We start from the raw sequence: 20,746 nt of genomic DNA on the forward strand, positions 1-20,746 counted from the left end.
TGCAAGTTGTCAAAACAAAAGAAGTAACTGTAGAACTTCAAGGCAGCTTAATGTAAATGCCAGATATGTATGTGTATGTTTTTTGAAATGGAACAGGTGTATTGTAATCTTTAGATTCTTTACAAGCGTTGCAGATGACAAGGATGCCATGTGTTTGTAGTGTGGGCACTTCACAACATTATATTTTGTTGTCATTCCTCTGTTTCCTGTTGGGAAGGGTTATATATGCTTATCTCAAGTATATTGCCATCTGTGTCATGTATCTAAATATCTCACCTAGAAAAGTATGTATTAATAGAACAGTAACACTTGGGAGTTATTCATTTCTTCTTCCTTCCTTTTTGAAAGGCTACACTGGGATCAGCACCCCTTCCTGTAAATTCTGTGCATACCTGTAGTGGTTGCAGCTAGCTGCATCTCAAGTAAGTGTTGGGCAGTTGGGAAATAATGTATTTTATTTCCATAAAACTTTATTTTTACATGCTATTACAGACAGTTATGTTTGTTTGCCAGTTGTGGAAATCTTGCATCCAGTAAGATTTTGCTAGGGAGCTGGCATTAATTGCAGTATTTTATTTTTACTTTATTGGGAGCAACTTAGCTTGACATAACTCCTGAGGTAGCATAGACCTTTGCTTATTTCTGTTAACGTTCTGTTCATCCAGAATGCAGACAAATACACTGAGCACCATTTCAGTTTGGAAGCATATAATGTTTTGATTTCTGCTAATTAGCTATCTCTGCAATTAAGAGTGCCTGGCAGCTGTGATCATTGAATATCATTAATGTAATATGGTGATAGCAGGGCATCTATCTCTTGGGGTTTTTAAAATATGTTTTAATTTCAGATAGCAGCAATGGCCACTGGCAGCACTAACAGTGAAGAGGAGCGCAGTCTCCGTGAATGTGAACACTATGTCCAAAAACACAATATCCAACAACTCCTGAAGGATTGCATCGTCCAGCTATGTACAGTGCGACCTGAGAGACCCATGGCATTCCTCCGGGAATATTTTGAAAGACTGGAGAAGGTAAAAATAAGCTTCAGGAATGGTGCGAATAGGAAAACCATTTGCAACTTCTCTAGAATATTGGCCGAGAGTACATCAACAGTTTAAATGTTCCAAGGGGAAAGTGCAGCAGTGTTTTTGAGTTTATTGCCATGTGATTGCTAGAAAAGCATCTGTGCAATGTTTTCATAAAATTAATTGAAAAATAAATAGGTCTCATGAGGGGTACAAGGTTAGATTGTGTTACTTTGTGAGATACTGGACTCTTGACTCATTCATGGCCAAATTTTGCCCTTGTGCATCTTTGAGAGGTTTTACATATAATCAAAGTAGAATTTCATATCAATAAAATGGGCCAACCCTCTGATAAACAATGCTACTGTTATGCAAATTGGGCCTCAAAAATTCTCTGGTCAAAGTGGAAGCAGCAGCAAATCCAGAAGCTAGACAGAGACACCTGGTAATTCTGCTTTTAGGAAGGAAAAAAAAAGGGTTTTAGAGTAGAACATATTTTGCAAGAAATAAACTCTTGGGCATTCTTATGAAACTTGACCATTTAAATATGGTGGTCTTTTTAGCTGGATTCAACCCATAGCATCCCATATAAGTAATTGCACAAGCAGAAGAACTTCCAGTCACATGGTGAACAGGTCTTCTCCATCTCCTCTCCCTCACTAACCCCAGATTTACTCAGGAGGGTTAAGAGATGGCAGGGAAAGGTGGCTCTGTTGTGTGAGCAGAACTCGCTCTGCTTTTGCAGTGACTGGCAGAGCAGTGCAACCTGCCTTTACACTAGACCATGGCTGGGAGTGGAGGTTGATGGAGCAATTATGTCCCTCCACTTTGCTAGCTGGGCTGCTGCCAATGGGGTAACATAAGTGTCACTTGTTGGTGGGTAGATGGCCCACTGGTAGGCTCCCCAGTGGTGGAGTCCAGCAGAAAGAGGTGAAACTGTGTGTTCTAAGGGAAGTGATGGGACTGGATCCCGAGTCAGATTCCTAATTGCTGCCAGCTGCCATCAGACCTGATCTGGATCTGAATGCTGCGCCAGCCTGGAGCTGACACAGGGCACAGGACTCTCCTGATTTGAGCTGCAGTGGCAGAAGGTTTGGATTGTGCCCTTAGTTGGATCATCCCAGATCTGATTTTGCTTTCAGTACACTTTGTATAAAACTCTTATTAATCTAATCACAAACCAGTCCTTAGCTGAGTAGCCCGCTAATTGTCTTGCACTTTTTACAAGCTATGTGACTACCCAGTAAATTTAGATGGCTGTGCAGCAAAGCTACCAAACAATTTTCCCCTCTTGTTCTTTGACTGCTGTGTCACTAACAGCTTCTCCCATCACTGTGTCAACATTCTGTGGAAAGAGAGAAGGTCAGTAGCATTCATCCCATAGCAGCTGACGACTTAAAGGCAAATCATAAGACCAATATTTAGTGATTCCTTCAGTCACTGCTAATTGTTACAAATTAATTCATACATTTTCCCTAAGGCACAATGTCGGGATAATAACATACTTTGTTTTGTATAGAAGAGTCATTTTGTTCAACTCCCCAGTTTTTTTTATATTATGCACTAGTACTTTTAATTCATAAGAATGCATAGAGATTCAAGTGTTCTGTCCAACTTGCATTTTGGCTTGATCTAAATGCCAAGTTATGCAGATCCCTAAAACTAGGCAAGTGATTTTTCTGAGTTTATACGTTATTGGCTTGGATCCAAAAGTGTGTTTCACCAGCAGAAAAGAAGCTTCCATGTATTCTGACAATTCCACTGTTCTGCTGCAATTCCCCATGCCCAGTCCCACACCATTTAGAGGGTCCCTTGACACTTAGGGGTGGTTTTTTGGGGGAGGGAAGGTGTAGGGAACTGCAGTGGGAAGAGGAGCAAGGAAAGCTGGATCTAAGCCACTGCACTTTTAGATGGAATTCTACAGTTTTAGTCTTGTTTTGTTTTAGTTGACCAGTGCAGGTCTATTGAATAATAGAAGCAGAAAGGTTAGGGTCATGCATGGTAACTTTTAAGACGATTTTGGTCATCTTTTATTGAGTATGTATATTAAATATGGTTTCCTTTGAATAGTGAGTGGTAGCTTTTATTGATTTAATTGAAAGTCGGCTCACAAAGCTTAAGAGCTTTATTTAAGATAATTTATATTGCACACTTTCACTGTAACTTCAGTGCTCTGGGGAGCTCACAGTACTTTAAAACTGTAAGGTAAACTGTATGAAGGAATAAAAAAGACAAAACAATGTGCTGCTGTGTTAATCTGGAAAAAAATATAATTGGCTTGTATGCAGTGTAGTGTTAAGGTGAACGTTCTGTTAGTGCAAGGGTTTATCCTTGCTCACTGGAATGCACTCCCCATACTCTCTAAATCTGTTCTGGCAGTTCCCCCAACCATCTAGAACAGATCTGGGATAGCAGAGGGCATAGGCAGGAAGGAAAGGGGCAGGATCCATACTGTCTTTTGTTTTTAGACTGCTGAAAATAGTTCACATTTTTCTCCTGGATATAGTTTTATTAACTGTTTTGTGTCTGCATTCTGGGATATGAAAAAAAGACTCCAATGTTTACAAACCAGGTTTTTGACAAAATGTGTTTTATAGAGCCAGCTCAGCCCAGCGGTTCCATCAGCCAACACATAGCTTAGATCCTGCAATTGCCCACAGCAGTTTGAAACCTGTGGGGGCTGCCTGGCTTTCAAAAAGAAAGAAAGAAGTGTTTTATATTTTATTTTGTTACCTTGACAAAATGATGTGTTGTAGAAATGCGGGCAAAAAGTGTGTATAGTTTAAAATATTAAAATATAATTTAAGGATGTTCATGCCTTTTATTAATGAATGAAATACAAGGACATTTTGAGTAAAGGAACTCGCTGTTTTTTAATTTGGCTTATGGAAAAGGGCTTGGGAGTTTGTTGGAGCAGGCAAAATTGGCAAGTACAATGCCTACTTGGAAATTTAGAAATGTGCCATGAAAAACCATTTTTCCGGCAAGGACTGTCCTATGTGGCACAGAGCAAGGGGCCCTTTTGGTTAAGTAACATTAAGCTGATAAATACAGGAATTAAAAAGTAGTTTTTAGAGGAGTTCATATTAATCTTTTCCAAGCGGAAGTGTGTGGGTAATCAGGCTATCAGATGAATAATAAGTTGGACTTTGTGCTAATGTTCAATGTGTTTCCCTTCACATCATTTTATTGAAAATTGTAAATAATTGGATTAAGTGTGCTCATTTATCAACAGATCTCACCCATGTCTGAGACAGACATATTAGGATTGTTGAACAAGAATCTCTCAATTATAACAGTTTAATTAAAGTCAGATTTTGTGTAACATTGTTTCAGGAATACTTAGAGACCTGTTGGTTTCTGTTGGTATCCTTCGGAAATTCAAGAAAATAGAATCAGTTGATTTTAAATACATTATGCATTTGGAATAATTCATTTAAATAATGAAGCTTTCTGTGGATTCTGTTGCTGTGATAAGGGAACTGTATGATCTTTGAAGAGCAGCTGTAATGTCATTATCTATGTAAACAGTATCTGAGCTGTATTACAAAGATGAACTATTAAATTCAAAAGTTGACAAGGTAAAGAACACACACTCTCTCTATGTATATACATATATATGAGAGAAAGTAGAGGTATAGGATCCTTTTTTGAGTTTCATTGAAGACTCAAATTTTATAAACGTCTTCATTATAACAGACCATGCTGCAGAGCAATATGCCAGAGCAACATCTGAATCACCAAAAATATATTGCATATGTTGCATGCCTGGTGCATTTCTTTGAATGCAATAATTTAACATTCAAAATATCCAGCAACTGGCCTCAATTTCATGTATTGGACTCAACAATAGTATGATACATGACAGCTAAAGCATCAGAAGCATTTAGAAACTTCATCCAGATTTTTGTACTAGGTATAAGTAGCTGTTAAAAGTGTGCCAATTTAAAAAATATATTTTGTTAAATACAAATGTTTGAAATACGTCAAATTCCTCTTCCCCAACACAAGGCCAGCCAGATAGGATTAAAATTAGTGAAATGTTAAAGCATAAATCCTATATTTTCTGCCTTCTTGCGTATAACTCTTTAGGACAGGGATGGGGAATCCCTGGTCTGTGAGCCAGATGCCCACATGCAGATTTCATCTAGCTCCCTGGGTCCCCTCACATCCATCAGCTGTTCAGTGAGGAGCAGGTGAGGGAGAAAGGGGTTCTGTTGTGCAAAGTGTATAATTGCAGCTCTTTTCTCTGCAACACCACAGCAGAGGTGAAAATCTCTTAGTGAAGAGGGAGACTTGTGTTCCTTGCAAAATCCATGCATTTTTGCAATTGTATACATGGAATTCCCATTGTATTTTGAAGTTTAGAACTATGCAAAGCTTTAAGGCAGGATTTGCCATTCAGTTCTGTATTGACATTATTTGCATTCTTCTGGGATTACTGAGTTCTCTTTGCTTTCTGCACAGTCAGGACAGATAAAGGGTGTTTGAGACCTTTAGCTTGAGTGGAGTTGCTAAGAATTAAAGATACTGATCTGTTGCTGTGGAAAACAGCTTTGTGTGGTGGTCTGGCCCCTCCCATGTCTGAAATTTGCTCAAAAGCCATTGGAACCTTAGCCCGAAAGAGGTCTCCTAATAAACACCTTTCAGGCTTCTGCTTGTACAGTGGGGCTTTCTCCCCTTTCCTTACCCCTGTGCTACTTTTCACAAGCTTATGGAGGGCACAAACATTTTAGCATGGAAGTTATAATCTGAAATTGCACAGTGCAACTTGAGGACCAGTGTTTAAATGAGGATAGCTGCAAGGGAGGAAACAAGTTCTCCCAGGAGCATATGCATGGATGTGAACTTTCTACCCTTGTGGATTATTAACATAGAACTGTTTTATTTCACTGCAGGAAGAAACAAAACAGATAATGTGCCAGCAGAAAGCCAGCTCCCGTGCAGACTCGCGTGAAGATGAGATTTCTCCCCCTCCACCCATGAATCCGGTGGTAAAGGGCCGCAGAAGGCGTGGTGCCATCAGTGCAGAGGTTTACACAGAAGAGGATGCTGCCTCTTATGTCAGAAAGGTGCTGCATCCAGTTCTTACTTCCTGCAAGGCATATTTTATGTCTTGTATGCACAATTTCCTTCTTTGCCTATCCCAAATAAGGTTGTATCAGGCCTTTCCCTAGATAAGTTGTGCTAATGCCTTCCTAACTTGCCTTATATTTCTCTCACATAAACCTAGATTTCTGCTGGGTGGGTTGACATAAGTTGAGTTGACAGATATGGAGGAAATAATTATTAGAAAGATCTTGGCTGGAGGAAACAAACCATTTCTCCCTGACTCTGCAATGTCTGTTCAATTAATATTGACTATAACTTTCCCAGAGGAGCAACCAGGTCTCATAGGACATTCTTGTGATCCTTGTGACTTCTATGTAGTTTCCAGGAAGCCTGATACTAGGGAGTTGACCCTTGGGGGACCTGTAAGCACAATTACAGCTCCTCAGAGGTGTGATGTTAGTAAGAGGGAAGTATCCTTGGATGGTAGTTATTCAAGATTCCTAATCTTTGTGTAAGAGCACCATTAGGTTATGTGACTCCTAAAACCTGCATCAGTTTCAAGTAAGATTATTTTGAGTTCTGAATTTGAGGTACTGGTGTGTCTAGCAATTTGGTCTATAGACTTATCAGAGGCAGTGGACAAATAATTTTCTACATATTGAGGCTCCTGATAGTTGTGTCTTGTCTGAAAAGATACTTGTAGATCGGTCATTGAATCAGCACTTACCCAGGAAAGATACATCTCTTTCTGGACACTTTCCCTTTTCTGGGCATCTAGAATGTAGGCATAATTTCATGAACATGCTTCTTAAAGAAGTGTTGAGAAGCTTTTCTTACCACTTGAATGACTTCTTCACATAGGAGAAAACTCCTGCACAGAGCTCCCTTCCAAGAAAGGAACTCATCTCAAATATTGTTGGTAATGGTTTTGCTTAAAGAACATTTGCCTCTTAGGTCTTTAATTGGTATTGTTTGGGTGTTTCCATTCCATAGGTTATTCCAAAAGATTACAAGACTATGGCTGCTTTGGCAAAGGCCATAGAGAAGAATGTGCTTTTTGCTCATCTTGATGACAATGAAAGAAGGTAGGAAATCTGTTAACCTGCATAGTTAAATAAACAGAATTGAGCAACATGTAGAAAGAATAAATAGGCTGACTGTGGTCCAAGTTTTGGAACCATGCATAATGTTAACTATAAATACAATACCTCAAGGACCACATCTCCCCATATGAACTGCACCAGATCCTCCACTTGCCATCTGAAGCCCTTCTTTTTGTGCCCCCTCCATGGGAGGTCCGTTTCAGTGTTGGCTCCCTGCTTCTGCAATGCTCTCCCCAGGGAGGTTTGCCTGGTGTCATCACTACATATCTTTAGACACAAGGCAAAGCTATTCTTTTTTTGTTTCCGGTCAGACCTTTGGCTTTTAAATTTCTATGTCCTTTTTGCAAAGAAGGGTTGTTTTAATCTTTTTTTTTTTTTAAAAAAAAGGATTGTCTTTTGGATTTTTTAAAAAAGTACTGGTTTTAGTGTGTTTGTGTGTGTATTTGCTTAAAATATTGTAAATTGCTTTGAACTGTGGCAAAAAACCAGCTAGCTAGTAATGCAGTATAAGTTGCCTAGCCTGTTCCCTAGCCAGGCCAGTTAAGTTGTACTGAATGGTTTTTGGGCCCCCACTTCAGACATTGTTGTGGCTTAGATTGCCAAAATGCCATATAATGGGCTCTACATTCATACAATTATTTGGATTAGTTTGGGGCAAGGAGAAGAGGGGAATGTTCATGCTGATGTCGGCCTATTTATGTTGCCCCTGTGTCTGTCAATATGGGAAGAGATAAGAATAACCTGAAGTTTAATTCACCAAGCCTAATGTTTATGCTGTGAACCACCCTGAGATCAGTGGGTATAGGGTGGTATACTAACTAACTAACTAAAGCTTGTGTGAGCACTGCTGTTTTGTCCCCTCTCCAGAACACATCGAGCAACTCTAGTCTAGACTTTTGAGAGATGCAGCCTCCCTAATAACTGCATGCTAAGCTTGTCTGTATTAGCACACACATGCAATAAGATATTTTGTTGAGTAATTCTGAAATCTTTTTCAGTGATATATTTGATGCCATGTTCCCTGTCACTTATATTGCTGGCGAGACTGTGATACAGCAAGGCAAGTGATTGATTGTGGTGTTGGTGGAAAAATTACTTAGCCTTTGAAGCATTGAAGATGTACAATTGCTTTCTATTCATCTCATACACAAGGTTTAGTAAAAAGATCCCAAGTATAGAATTCCAGCTAGTTTTTCAGAGGTGGGTGGGCAAACACTTTTTGGTCACTTACCTTTAAGAAGGGACCGAGGCTTAACGGTAGGGCATGTGTTTTCAATTCTTGCTAGAGCTGGAAGTGTCCCCTGAAACACTTGAGAGCTGGTGCCAGTCAGTGTCAACAGTACTGAACTAGATGCACCAATGGTCCAACTCGTTACCAGGCAGCTTCCTATGTTCTGGCCTAGTGGTAGCTGTTTGGGGTTGCATTCCAGTGGTGGGCTGGGCCAGATGTGCACACAGTCACACACTTCTTAACACAGGCATGCACCTATTCTTCACTTTCAACTCCCCATCTCATATGATCCATGTAGATCAGCTGAGAAAGGGGCATTTTCATTCCCACTGTAGCATGCACTGTGGGGAGGATTAAACATCTCTATGGGATGTTAGGAGAGGGGTAGTACCTCTGCTGGGGGACATGTTATGCTCATTCTGGGGCAGTTTGTCCACCTTTGGTCCCCACCCTGCACTCAACTCTCACCTGTGGCTCCTAGAAGCCGTCAGCATGCAACAGCAGCCACACCCCAGGAAACGACTTTTACTGGCCGACTAAACCAGGTGAGGGCAACCAATGGGTCAAAACCCTCAGTGAGTTAGGGTCTTCCTCTGTATGCAAATACAGGCTCCTGCAGATTGATATATTGATACTTAATATCAGCAAGACAAAGGAGGTGGTGTTGGACTTTCAGAGGAAGAGAGAACCAGCCCCACTGTACATTGGGGAGGGCTGTGTGGAGAGAGTCTCTTCCTTTAAATTCCTAGGAGTTTATCTCAGTGAAGACCTTACTTGAAAGATCAATACAACACAGGTGTTTAAGAAAGCCCAACAGAGACTCCATCTCCTCAGAGTATTGCGAAAGAACGATGTCAATCAACATTTGATGATCATCTTCTACCGGTCCACAATAGAAAGTGTCCTTTTATACTGCATCACGGTGTGGTACACTGGTTTGACATCAACTGATAGGAAGTGCCTACAGAGGGTGGTGAATATGATATTATAGGCTGTCCTGTGAATCCACTGGATGACATTGCGGAAGAACGTTGCCTGAGGAGAGTGAGGAAAATTCTCAGGGATGATTCACAGCCTGGCCAGCCCTTTCTTGATCTCCTGCCCTCGGGCAGAAGATATAGAAGAATGATTAGTCGCACCAACAGGGTAAAGAACAGCTTCTATCCGTGGGCTGTTAGGCTGCTGAATGAAAAGATAACAACAGGGCAACTGACTTTCGGGCTTGGTGGGTGTGCCTCAGTAAACAAGGGGAATTAAGACTAAGAGCTGAGTGGGGGGTGCTTGTGTAATCTCACTGTATACAAGTTGTACAAGTGACAATAAAGTATTTCCATTTCAATTGAGCGGATGAGACCAATAGTGTGTTAAATGGTCTAGAAGCAAGGCCATGAGAGGAGTGGGGGGGTGTTATCGTCTGGGCATCCCAGGAGCTCCATACACACTGCCCAGGCTTGCATCCCAGGAAGGTCACTTCAGTGCTGCTAACAGAGCAGTTTGACTTCGCCCCCCAGGCATGCATTCCATTGTCTCTCAAGACAGACGGATGCCAACAAAGCAAGAACAACCCTGCACACTGTAATGGGGATGAAAACTGCACCCTCCCAACAAATCAGTTGAGAAGCCAGGAAGGGCCCAGTTTTCATCCCCATCACAGTGTTGGGTGGTGATGTTAAAATCTCCCCAGGCGGGGGCATAGCCTGAGGAGGGTCAGCAGGCAAGGAGGTTGAGCTTAGACATCACTGAGCTTAGACTTGTTTTCCCCACATTGTAACCATTTCAGTGTTCTATTTGAGTTTTGTGGTCAGTGAAAATCCTCTGCCAGCAATGGCTTTTGCAATATGGCTTTGATCAAAGAGCACTTTACCTAGACTAGTTACTAGTCTTATCTACCCTGTCATACTGATAGCTGGATAAATAGCTTCCTTCGTTTTAATTACATGTAGGGGTGAAGTGGGAATTATAAATGTAATGAATATATTTGACTGTGAAGCCTAAAGGAAAGCATGGCTGTTCCAAATGCAAAAAAAGCATATGTGAGCTTTTGTATGGATGTCATTTTGTGCTAGATAGTTCTAGAATGGAAGAGGTTGATTACTGCCTCTTCTAAACCTATAATTGTTTCTCAAACTTGTATTTCAATTTTTGTAGGTGATGAAGGGGATAACTTCTATGTTGTTGATCAAGGAGAAATGGATGTAAGTCTTTTCTAAACTATATTACTGCAGTGCTCCAGAATATTTTAAGCACATACAATGCATCACATGGGCAATAATGGGAACATTGTCTGTGTCCGTGCTTTTGCATTTCAGACAAATAAATATCAGGGACCTCCCATTTTCCCCTTACCACAGTTTCCCTTTCCTCTAGCCTTGTCCGAAGCTTATTTCTTACTACCGTTTGCGTGGTCAGCTATAGGTGGGCATGGCAACTCATGACAGAACAGCAGGCAGACCAGCAGGCAAGCAGCATGGATGGCAGGCAGCCCAGGCAAGCTATTTAAAGGAGGCAGAGAGGTGCTTTCTGAAGCGCCTCCCCAATTAAATACCACCAGAGGGGCATTTAAAGGAGCAGGTGGAGGCACTTCAGAGAGCAGCTTGGTTAGGTGTAACGGGAGGAGGGGTGCCCTTGTTTTTAGGTTGCATTTTTATTTACAGTTTTTAACCTGCTTTTCTAATTCTCAAAGTGGTGGAGAAGCAATTAAAAACATTGTTTTTCCCCACCCTGGAACAGAAGATTAATGTATAAAATTTTGCCATAAGTTCATGTGCAAGGTTGGTGCAAGGTTCATGTGCAAGGTTGGTGGATGCCAATCATCAGGGTATTCATTTGAGTAGTTTGCAAATGGGTACCAAAATAGTCTGCATCAATACATGAACCCTTTGGGCTAGTTTTTCAGATAGGGAAGTAGTCCATGCATTCTGTCTCCATCGTATGCAAATGTTCAAGCCCTTTCCAATTCGGTGCCATAAGTAAATAATCACAGCATTAACAAGACACTACTAAGATCCTTATATAATAAAGCACGTCGATCTACCATAAAAATTGTTAATAAACCCAAACTTGGACTACACAGTACATTGTGATTTGTAATATTACTTATTTCAGCTAATACTCCCTCCCAGAATGAAATCACTTATTATTTGATTATTATGCAAGGGCCGAACAAGTGGTGCCCAGTGATAAGCTTTTCTCAAAACAAAAACAGAAAACCTCTTGGCACGGGTATATTGTGGAATATTACTGTGAAAAGGAATTAGAATATTATCCAAATTGGAACATTTAACCAGTTTTGAAATGTTCCGTATCATAGTTTTTGAACCATATTGTTTCAAGGGATACATTTCCAGCAAAATTCCTGCCCTCCTTCAACTTTGTGTGTTGCATCCTTAGGTATATGTTAACAATGAATGGGCCACCAGTGTTGGAGAAGGGGGCAGCTTTGGTGAACTCGCACTGATCTATGGAACACCCCGAGCAGCAACTGTCAAAGCAAAAACTAATGTGAAACTGTGGGGCATTGATAGAGACAGCTATAGAAGAATCCTTATGGTAAGTATTTTTGTTTTGTTTTTAAATAAATGAATTTGAAAGAGAGTGTGGCTTTTTTGGTGTTGAGGTGTTCTGACTTGAGTTTGTATAATTCAACATGAGCATATAGGAAAGTTGTATGGCAGCGATGGAGAACTCCTGAATACAGCTCAGTCAGTAGAGCATGAGACTTTTAGTAATTTCAGGGTCGGGGGTTCGATCCCATCTCTACAATTCTGTGATTCTAGGTGCAGCCACTCATTTGATCTGCTGGGTGGGAGGGGCTTTTCATGCAAAGTGTATAATTGTATTTCCGTCCTCTGCTTTGATTGTCATGCAGAGGTGAGGATGTCTCAGCACATTTGTATTTGCAATTAAGCAAGAAGTAGTTATGCCTTTTGCAATTACATTCATGCAATTTTCAGGATGCATTTGCATTTTGAAGCTTGAGACTTTCAGTAGCAGTAAGTCTGGGCTTTCAGCTGAGCTTATTTGCATTCTTTTTTTAAACACACACACACACACACACACACACACACGTGTGCTGTTTTTCCAGACAAAGCCAGTCTTCTGCTGGGATGTTTTTACACACTCAGGACAGAGAAAGGGTGTTGGAATTTAAAATTAGCTCAAGAGAACTATAGTTATATCCAAGGCTTAGATTCCTGAAGACTACTGCCGCAGAGTGTGTATTGAGTATTAAATATAGGAAGGTGAGACACACATTTTTTCCACACACTGATAATGGGACCTGTGGGTTTCTAGTTTACTATATCCCAGCCAAGCTTTTCTTTTCTTTTTTACTAAATAACTTTTAATGGACAAAAGGTCTTGCCTATTAAGTTGAGCAAATGGACACTTCAGTAAGAGTGAATATTCCTGCTTACTCTGTTGTAAAGGTCAAAAGAGACCTCAGTGGGATTTATGGACTGTCTGAGATACTGGGACAGCATAGAAGCTGCTACCATGAAAGGAATGTGAAATCCCATTGCTTGAGCCCAAGTTCATTCTCTTTGTGCTGGCATATGCATACACCTCCCTGCAGATGCTTTGGGACTGCAATTCCCATCATCCCTAGCTAACAGGACCAGTGGTCAGAGATTATGGGAATTGTAGTCCCAAAACATCTGGAGGGCTGAGTTTGCCTGTGCCTGTCTTTGTGCATTGACAGTATTGGATACAGTCCACCATTTGACTATGTACAGTGCAAGCCTATAGGTCCGTTCTTTCAACTAAGTTCAGTGACTTCAGAAGAGGCTTACTCCCAGATATGTGAGTGTATAATAATGATGACAAAAATAATTTATTCCCTGCCCATCTGACTGGGTTGCTCCAGCCACCCAGCCTTAGCATAAATTTTAAGGGGGTATGCTGTTCATGATCATTAGCTAATTATGGTGGAAAACTGGGCTTACAGGCAGCTTAGGGCTTATATTAGAATGGTGTACACAAGACTTGAACCATTTAAGTTTGCCGTCCTATATTCAGTGGTTTTCAACCAGTGTGCTGTGGCAGCCTGGGGTGCCTTGAATGATAGTCAGGAATGCCACGGGCAACACTGGCCTTTGTCTTTCTTTCTTTCTTTCTTTCTTTCTTTCTTTCTTTCTTTCTTTCTTTCCCTCCCTCCCTCCCTCCCTCGCTCCCTCCCTCCCTCCCTCCCTCCCTCCCTCCCTCCCTCCCTCTGATGCCTTCTTGCGTCTCTGCCTCCCAAAGGCTTGCATTGCTGTTTGTTGCAGCAGCCCTGGCTACAAGCTCCCCAGGCAAATGGTGCCTCTAGGGCTGGCCAGGGGGTGTTTCCCAGACCCCTGTGGGGCAGTGTGAGGAGGCACCTCTGTTTGGGGTAGGAAGGGGTCAGCTCAGAGATCAGGGGCAGCAGCAGCCGCTGCCCAGAGGACTCTCAAGGAGAAGAGGCTGAGGGAACACTCCACAAGGGATGGTTTTCAAAAAGGGAGTGACATAAACTGGGCTTCTGAGCACCGCAGAAAGAATGTAGTTGGTCATGGGAGCCGTAGACTCAAAAAGGTTGAAAACCTCTCTTATGTGCACTTATCTGGGAGTAAGTTTCGTTTAACTGAGGAGGACTTGCTTATAAGTAGAAATGAATAGGATTGCATTGTAAACATTTCTATGACCTGTTCAACTTTTCTTGGTATTCTAAATAGTTAAACAGAAGAGTAATTTTCAGATCCATTTGTGTGTGTTTCTCTCCTCCAGGGTAGCACATTGAGAAAGAGAAAGATGTATGAAGAATTTCTTAGTAAAGTGTCAATACTGGGTGAGTGTGAAGAATTTCTTAGCATCACTAATAGATTATTTGAGTCTTGCCCTACTGTGAACATCACAGAAGGAGCATATAATGTTGAGGTGCTGTGTTTGAAGCTACAGCTGCTAAATCACAAATTGTGAATGGATGATTAATTTGTTTATGGCAGTGGGATGAAATGTGGAAGAAGGGTTTGCTGTAGGAAAACTGGAAGAGCGTCTCCTTATGTGAGATGAACGGGATCTAATTCTAAATCTATGTGATACAGCCAAATAAACCAACTTGTTTTATTTTTATTTAGAATCCCTTGACAAATGGGAGCGTCTCACAGTAGCTGATGCTTTAGAGCCAGTACAATTTGAGGATGGACAAAAGATTGTGGTGCAGGGAGAACCAGGAGACGAGTTCTTCATTATTTTGGAGGTGAGTATTTATAACAATGTTGTTTTGGAATTAGCTACTAGCAGCTGTATTTGTCTCATACATTTCAGTTACTTGGGTTATATTAACCTTCCACAACCGGGTGCTTTCCAGATGTTTTGAGTGACAGCTCTTAGCATATCTGACCATTGGCTATGCTGGCTAGGGTTGTGGTTCAACATCTGGAGGACACCTGTTTGGGGAATGCTTCTGGATATGATGAAAGGTGGTTCTGTGTTTTTAAAAAGTCATTTGCAGACTGCTTGCATCAATACTGGTTCTCTGGACATAAAACGTATTTGCAAATTATTTTCTGTGATAACAGATTTGATCATAGATGACAATAAATCCCTTTAACAAATCCTGTGGTGGCAGAATTATACATGTAGGAATGCTTAGTTCAATTGTGAAATGTGCTTCTGAATGGTATTTTATACTCTCCCCTTTTGAGGATATTAGGATTAAATGGGATAGGTTAAGACAAGTAATTTAATGGGGATGTTTCTGCTTTAAGTCATGAAGTTGTTGCTTTTTGCATAAGATTACTAAAACAAATCTGGTCATTAACTCTTTAATTCATTTAAAGGGTACAGCTGCTGTGTTACAGCGCAGGTCAGAGCATGAAGAATTTGTTGAAGTGGGCAGGCTTGCACCATCTGATTATTTTGGTGAGTATTCTTGCTGTTTTAAGTTGACAATGTCGTTTAAATACTTAAGGCATAAGACCAATGCAAATGACATAATGGTATATATTTTTAAAGCAGCCCCCTTCCGGGTCCCCTGAGACTTGGCTTCTCTCCTCCCCTTTGCTCCTTTCCATCTCATGAGGCTCACAAAAACACATAGACTCCTATAATACTACCCTTCCTGGAATGGAGAATAAGCCACGAGATCATATTGTAAAGTAAGAAAACATTGAAATCAGATTGATATGATTTTAACCCATGGGAAGCTACAGGGAAAAAAAAAGTTTGTAATTTAGTAACAAGTAAAGCAAACTTCAGGGAAATTTTTCAAGTTGGATGCTGGCTTCTGCAGTTGCTTAATTGTTTTTTAGACATAGACTGTACTTGCACGATCAGATTCTGGCTTAATAAGCCAGGATATACATGAACTTCATACACTCACAGTTGTATCCTTTGTTCCTCCCTTCATGAGACCAGAGAAACAAGTTTCAAATACCATAGGTTCCCATGTCATGCAATCTGGGAACAACTGTTAATTGCTTCCGGACCAATGGGTTAGGGATCAGAGGCTGTTTTTAAACCACGGTTGGCATCTGCATCCTAGCTTGTTTGGAGATGTTGAACTATAGCTCCTGGTTCGTATGTACCAGAAGCTGTGGTTTATGACTGCTTCCTGGTTTGTTTCCCTATTTACATGAAGAGAGGCTGCACGTGGGTATATAAAGCTCATGCAAAACTTGTCTCATCAGTCCAGAATATGATCATATGAATTGGGCCATTTAGTAGTTTAGTTGTACTTTAACACGCTTCTAAAACTTTGGATTCAACTTCTGCAATGGAAAACTTGAGTTCGGGACGATAGAAACATTATTGCAGATTATTAATTAAATAAGCTGGGGATTTATTTTTATTACTTGCTGTAAGATTAAGTATAGTACTACTCTGAACAGAAAAGACTACCAAAGACCTGAAATAGGAACCTTGAACCTTGTCATGAATCTTACATCAAATTATGGAGATACTTTTAAGTGTAACATTTATGGAAATGTTACTTCCTTCTTGAAGATCATGTAGTATATGAGGGATAACAGCATATAGAATTGTACTTTTTTTAAATATTAGAAGTATAAATTCCTGAGTATTATTTAAACAATAATTGCAAGGATACCTAGTGTTAGAACTAGAATCCGATTGCACAGCCAATCCCTGCAGAAAACAGCTTTTCCAAGCATAGGGTGGCAAAAGCCCCTTGCGCAGTAATTTCCAAGTGTCTTGACAACCAGCTGGCTACTGATTGCTTGGGAAGCACTGTGCAAATGACTTTGACACTTCCCTTTCCTCTGCTCTTTCCAAGCACACGCCACACTTTAAAGCTCTGTGTCCAGGCACCCCTCCTTTTTTTTATTCCAGAGTTTCCCCACGAGAACCGCTCTTTAGCACTCATTCGAAGCAAACAACAATCCACAGAAACCCCGAATTGATGTTTGCTCCAATTGAGCACTGAAGAGCAGGTTTTTGCAGGGAAAGCCCCAGGGCAAAAAAACAAAACCACACTCAGATACGGAGCTTTAAAGAGCAGACCTGTGCCTGGAAAGAGCAGGACAAAGTGTAAGTGTGGATAAGCCCTCTAAGCACACTTCTCCCACAATCTTTCTGGCACTCCACATCTCTGTCTATAATTCTTAACACTCTTACACTATGCAATATTTTGGGATAATTTTAGAGCAGTCTTCTATTTTGGGAAAGTGTTGATCTGTTTCAAATCACCTCCCCCCCCCTTACCCTGTTCTCTTTGAAATGAATATTTTGTTTTTTAGGTGAAATAGCCCTGTTGATGAACCGTCCTCGTGCTGCCACGGTTGTTGCTCGTGGCCCATTGAAATGTGTGAAGCTCGACCGGCCCCGATTTGAGCGTGTCTTGGGTCCATGCTCAGATATTCTCAAGCGGAACATCCAGCAGTACAACAGCTTTGTGTCTCTGTCTGTCTGAAGTCTCCCTTCTTCGTCAAATACATGCTTCACAAATGCAGACTGCTTCATTACTCTTGTGCAGAGCCACATGGCCACTGGCTATTGCAGCTTCCTGTCTGTCTGAGGGAGGGGAAAAGAAAACAAAAAAGAAAAGAAAAAAGAAATCAGTTTTCATGGCACCATTTTAAATTTTAGAGCATTTATTTTGGTGCTCCCAATACAATTTAAAATAAATAAGAAAATTATATGGAGTCTTTTTGCTGTTACTGCTTTTCTCTGTGCAATGTACAGTGTCCAACTCGGGCAGTGACTGCCATTCCTTTCGCTGGGAAAATTTCCTAGTACCAAGGTTATTGCCATAGAGTTAAGGATGTAACAGTGGAAAATTATTAAGAGGCACACATTTCTCAACTGGTGAGTTCCTACATTTATTTCAGGGCGTGGTCACTTTCTGCTGTAAGTACTTCTCTTAGCAGAGGAACTTACCCTCTAAGCTCAACTTCTTGGCATAAATGTTCTGGATATGGTTATCTTTGGTTTGGTTTACTGAGATCAGCTCCTTAGTAAAACCACAGTTAGAAGTTTGATAGTTTGATGCATCAGTATCCATTTCAGTTGGTTCACGACGGGCTTGGTTATCGTTTGTCAGGTTTTTGTGTACAAGCTTTTGTTCTGGCACCTGCTGCCAGTGTTGCTGATATTCTTGCCACAGTTACCCTTCCCCTTTGCCTGTTCTCAGTTGTGAATATTCATATTTGCCCCTTCTATTTTCCCCCCTGTGCAATTTCTCAATACCCATCCAATGGATTAGACACCTATATATTGGTGGTGGTGTTGGCAAAATAATTGCACTGCTCCTTAGCTAGTGCCAAATAGTATACCCCACATGCAGTGTATGTAGACCAGGAAACTGAAGGGTGCATCCTGTGCGTTCAGTCTTCTGTCTGACCCTTTCAAGCTTTGCCTTCCCTGTTAACTTCAGCACCAGATATTGAGTGGTTCTGTTGGCATTCAGTGCAGGACCGGACTACACACTCCTTGTTAGATGACAAGAATCTGGCTCATGTGGAAGACTGGAAACAGAAAATCAGTGTCCTGTAAACTCTTGTTACTGAATCTCCTTTGTCCAATCAGAAGTTTTAGTAACTTCTAACCTTTCTCAGATATTCAGTCTGAGCAGATGTTCAGTCTCGAGTCTTGTTCTCTTTGGTTTGTCCCAGATTCTCATACCAATCGGACAGAATAGCTTTTGGGAAAGTTGACCCTGTTGACAAGTCTGAAATGTGTTTCAGTATTTACCAGGTTTGTGTTAAAATATTTTGTGTGCACCCTGTGCTGCCTACTATATGGAATGTTGCAGGTGGATAATGTAGGCAATTTGGTTTCCTTATAACATGTAAATTATCTAAAACTAGTCTAGGGTTTTATTTGGGAGTGACAGCAAGTTTTTTGCATTAGTTGTGCAACTATTTCTTACCAGTCCAGCTCCCTGCCATTCCCTCCTTACTTTCCCCCCAGAAACTGGACCTGGTATGTACCATTCTGACTTGTTGGCTGCTGGAAAGAATGCTTAATTGAATATGATTAGCAATGTCTGGGGAATAGGAGCCTTAGTATATATATAAAAAAGGGGGAGGGGGGTATTGACATATCCTCATTTCTAGATGCATAGAAAATGTAAAATCTACATTGTGAATTCTTTCTGTCCGTGCTGAAGTCTTTGATGAGGATATGCCTATGGGAATTTCCACCTGTGCTCTCTTTGGGAGTCCATTAATGCTATTTTCCTCCAAAACTTCATTCAGTTTGAATCTATCCAGGGATTCCTCCCCCCAATACCTTTCTTACTTTTGAAGCTTGATTTGATCCTTGTTAAAGCACCAAAAAGATTTTAAATCTTATGTAAGCTAGTTAGAGCGCCACAAAAATGCACATTTTTTTATATAAGGCTTTCTAATCAAGTTTCACTACTGCGTCTTTTTAGCTTGCTGTTTACTCCCTTTTGTAGTTTTACCAACAAGATTTTAAGATGAACCAGCTACGTCTGAGTTAAATATTAATCACAGTTAAAGCTTTACCTTTGTGTGCAATTTAAACATGTTTGAATCCACAGTTGGTATAGTTTGCCTTAGCTAACATTCAGGGCTTTAGAGGTAATCTTTTTTGCTAGGACACCTTAGCAAATCAAAAAAATCAAAAAAATCTACTGCCCTAGAGTGCTATAGTCAACCAGAGGACCATTTTTGTATCGTTACCTGACTATAAGTCTGACTTACTGTATGTGCTAATATATTCCTTTTGTTATAGATTGTCCTAATGGCAGGTAAAGCAATAAAATGATTTAAATTCTTAAATGTAATCAGCGTTTTTATTATACTGGTCTGCAGTTTCTAAGCTGGTGCGGACTAGGCAGGGACGGGCTGCATAATAGCGCTAGGCCTTTCTTTGGCAGAAAGTGAGTTTCATAGACTGCTTCCTACATGAGATGCCTTCCTTTCATGTGAATGACTTGTGGGTTAAATAGATGTGATATGGGATGCAGTCTTCTTAATGGGTGGCTGCAGGTGTGAGCTATTTTCCGAAGTGCCAGACTTGTGGGTGTTTATGTAGAATTGTTTGCTGTGGCTCTGTGAGCAGCATCAACTCTTAGGTCGTGTTTTCTACTTTTCTATTTAACTAGCCAGCGTTGGCAGGCATCTCAATGTGTACATGACAAAAGAGAAATGCAGCAATTTACTCTGAATAGTTCTGCAGTTTATTCCAGATTTTCCATGTACTCGACATCTTTCCAACTTGTTCAGCTAACAGTGGACTTTAGTCCCAGGTGAAATTGATCTGGGAGTGCTTGATGTCACAGTGTTACTGAGGCTCAGCCCACGCTTATCTGGCTCGTGAGTTAAAAGTGCCCAATGTAAGGGCAGGTTATAAGATAAATAATAATAGTGTCGCCTCCTGTTGTAAGTGGCAGCCATGTCAACATAGAATCCATGTTAGTTGAATTTCTAATTGTAAGTGCGTGTTGCAGTTTCTCTTATTGTATGAAAAATATACACACATCTTGCTGACCCAACTGGTAAGCAGTCATTAAATCTGGGCTTTGTTAGGACGGCTGACCAAATGCCAGCCTAGTTAAGATATAGAGACTACATCACGGACATTGATTAAACTAGTCTTTTCTACTGTCTCAGCCACAAAGTGACTGCATTAGTGCCCTTCTTCCTTGGATCCTCAGGAATGGGAAAATCTTTGCCTTAAACTGTTAATACATGGAAGCTATCAGCAGAGGGAGCTCGACAACAAGATTTTCAAAGTAAGTAACAAAATATAACCCATTTAATACCACTTCATAGTCCGTGTAAGAGAAAAGGCATTCCGATTCTAAAGGTCAAATGGAAATGGAAAATAAGATCACATGTTTAATGGAAAACACTGACCAGGCAAAATTCAAATGAAAGATTAACAATTGT

General features: G+C 40.7%; 1 protein-coding gene across 1 annotated transcript; it reads left to right on the forward strand.

Annotated features, from left to right (window-relative positions):
* The first annotated feature begins 342 nt into the window (after positions 1–342).
* PRKAR1A (protein kinase cAMP-dependent type I regulatory subunit alpha) lies at positions 343–19,633 on the forward strand. The gene is made up of 11 exons (XM_081849861.1): positions 343–422; positions 849–1,031; positions 5,924–6,097; positions 7,071–7,162; positions 8,179–8,240; positions 10,560–10,606; positions 11,802–11,960; positions 14,154–14,214; positions 14,504–14,625; positions 15,209–15,290; positions 17,126–19,633. The coding sequence occupies exons 2-11, from the start codon at positions 858–860 to the stop codon at positions 17,296–17,298; spliced, it is 1,146 nt and encodes a 381-aa protein (XP_081705987.1). The 5' UTR covers positions 343–422; positions 849–857; the 3' UTR covers positions 17,299–19,633.
* The last annotated feature ends 1,113 nt before the right edge of the window (positions 19,634–20,746 follow it).

The sequence above is a fragment of the Podarcis erhardii genome (assembly GCF_964252035.2).
Source record: "Podarcis erhardii genome assembly, chromosome: 2".
Lineage (NCBI taxonomy): Eukaryota > Metazoa > Chordata > Lepidosauria > Squamata > Lacertidae > Podarcis > Podarcis erhardii.

Excerpts from the sequence above, each read along its gene's own strand:
- PRKAR1A (XM_081849861.1), top strand. The coding sequence starts at position 858 with ATGGCCACTGGCAGCACTAACAGTGAAGAGGAGCGCAGTCTCCGTGAA. Across the intron at positions 6,098-7,070 it reads CTGCCTCTTATGTCAGAAAG|GTTATTCCAAAAGATTACAA; the intron begins GTGCTGCATCCA and ends TCCATTCCATAG. Across the intron at positions 8,241-10,559 it reads CGAGACTGTGATACAGCAAG|GTGATGAAGGGGATAACTTC; the intron begins GCAAGTGATTGA and ends CAATTTTTGTAG.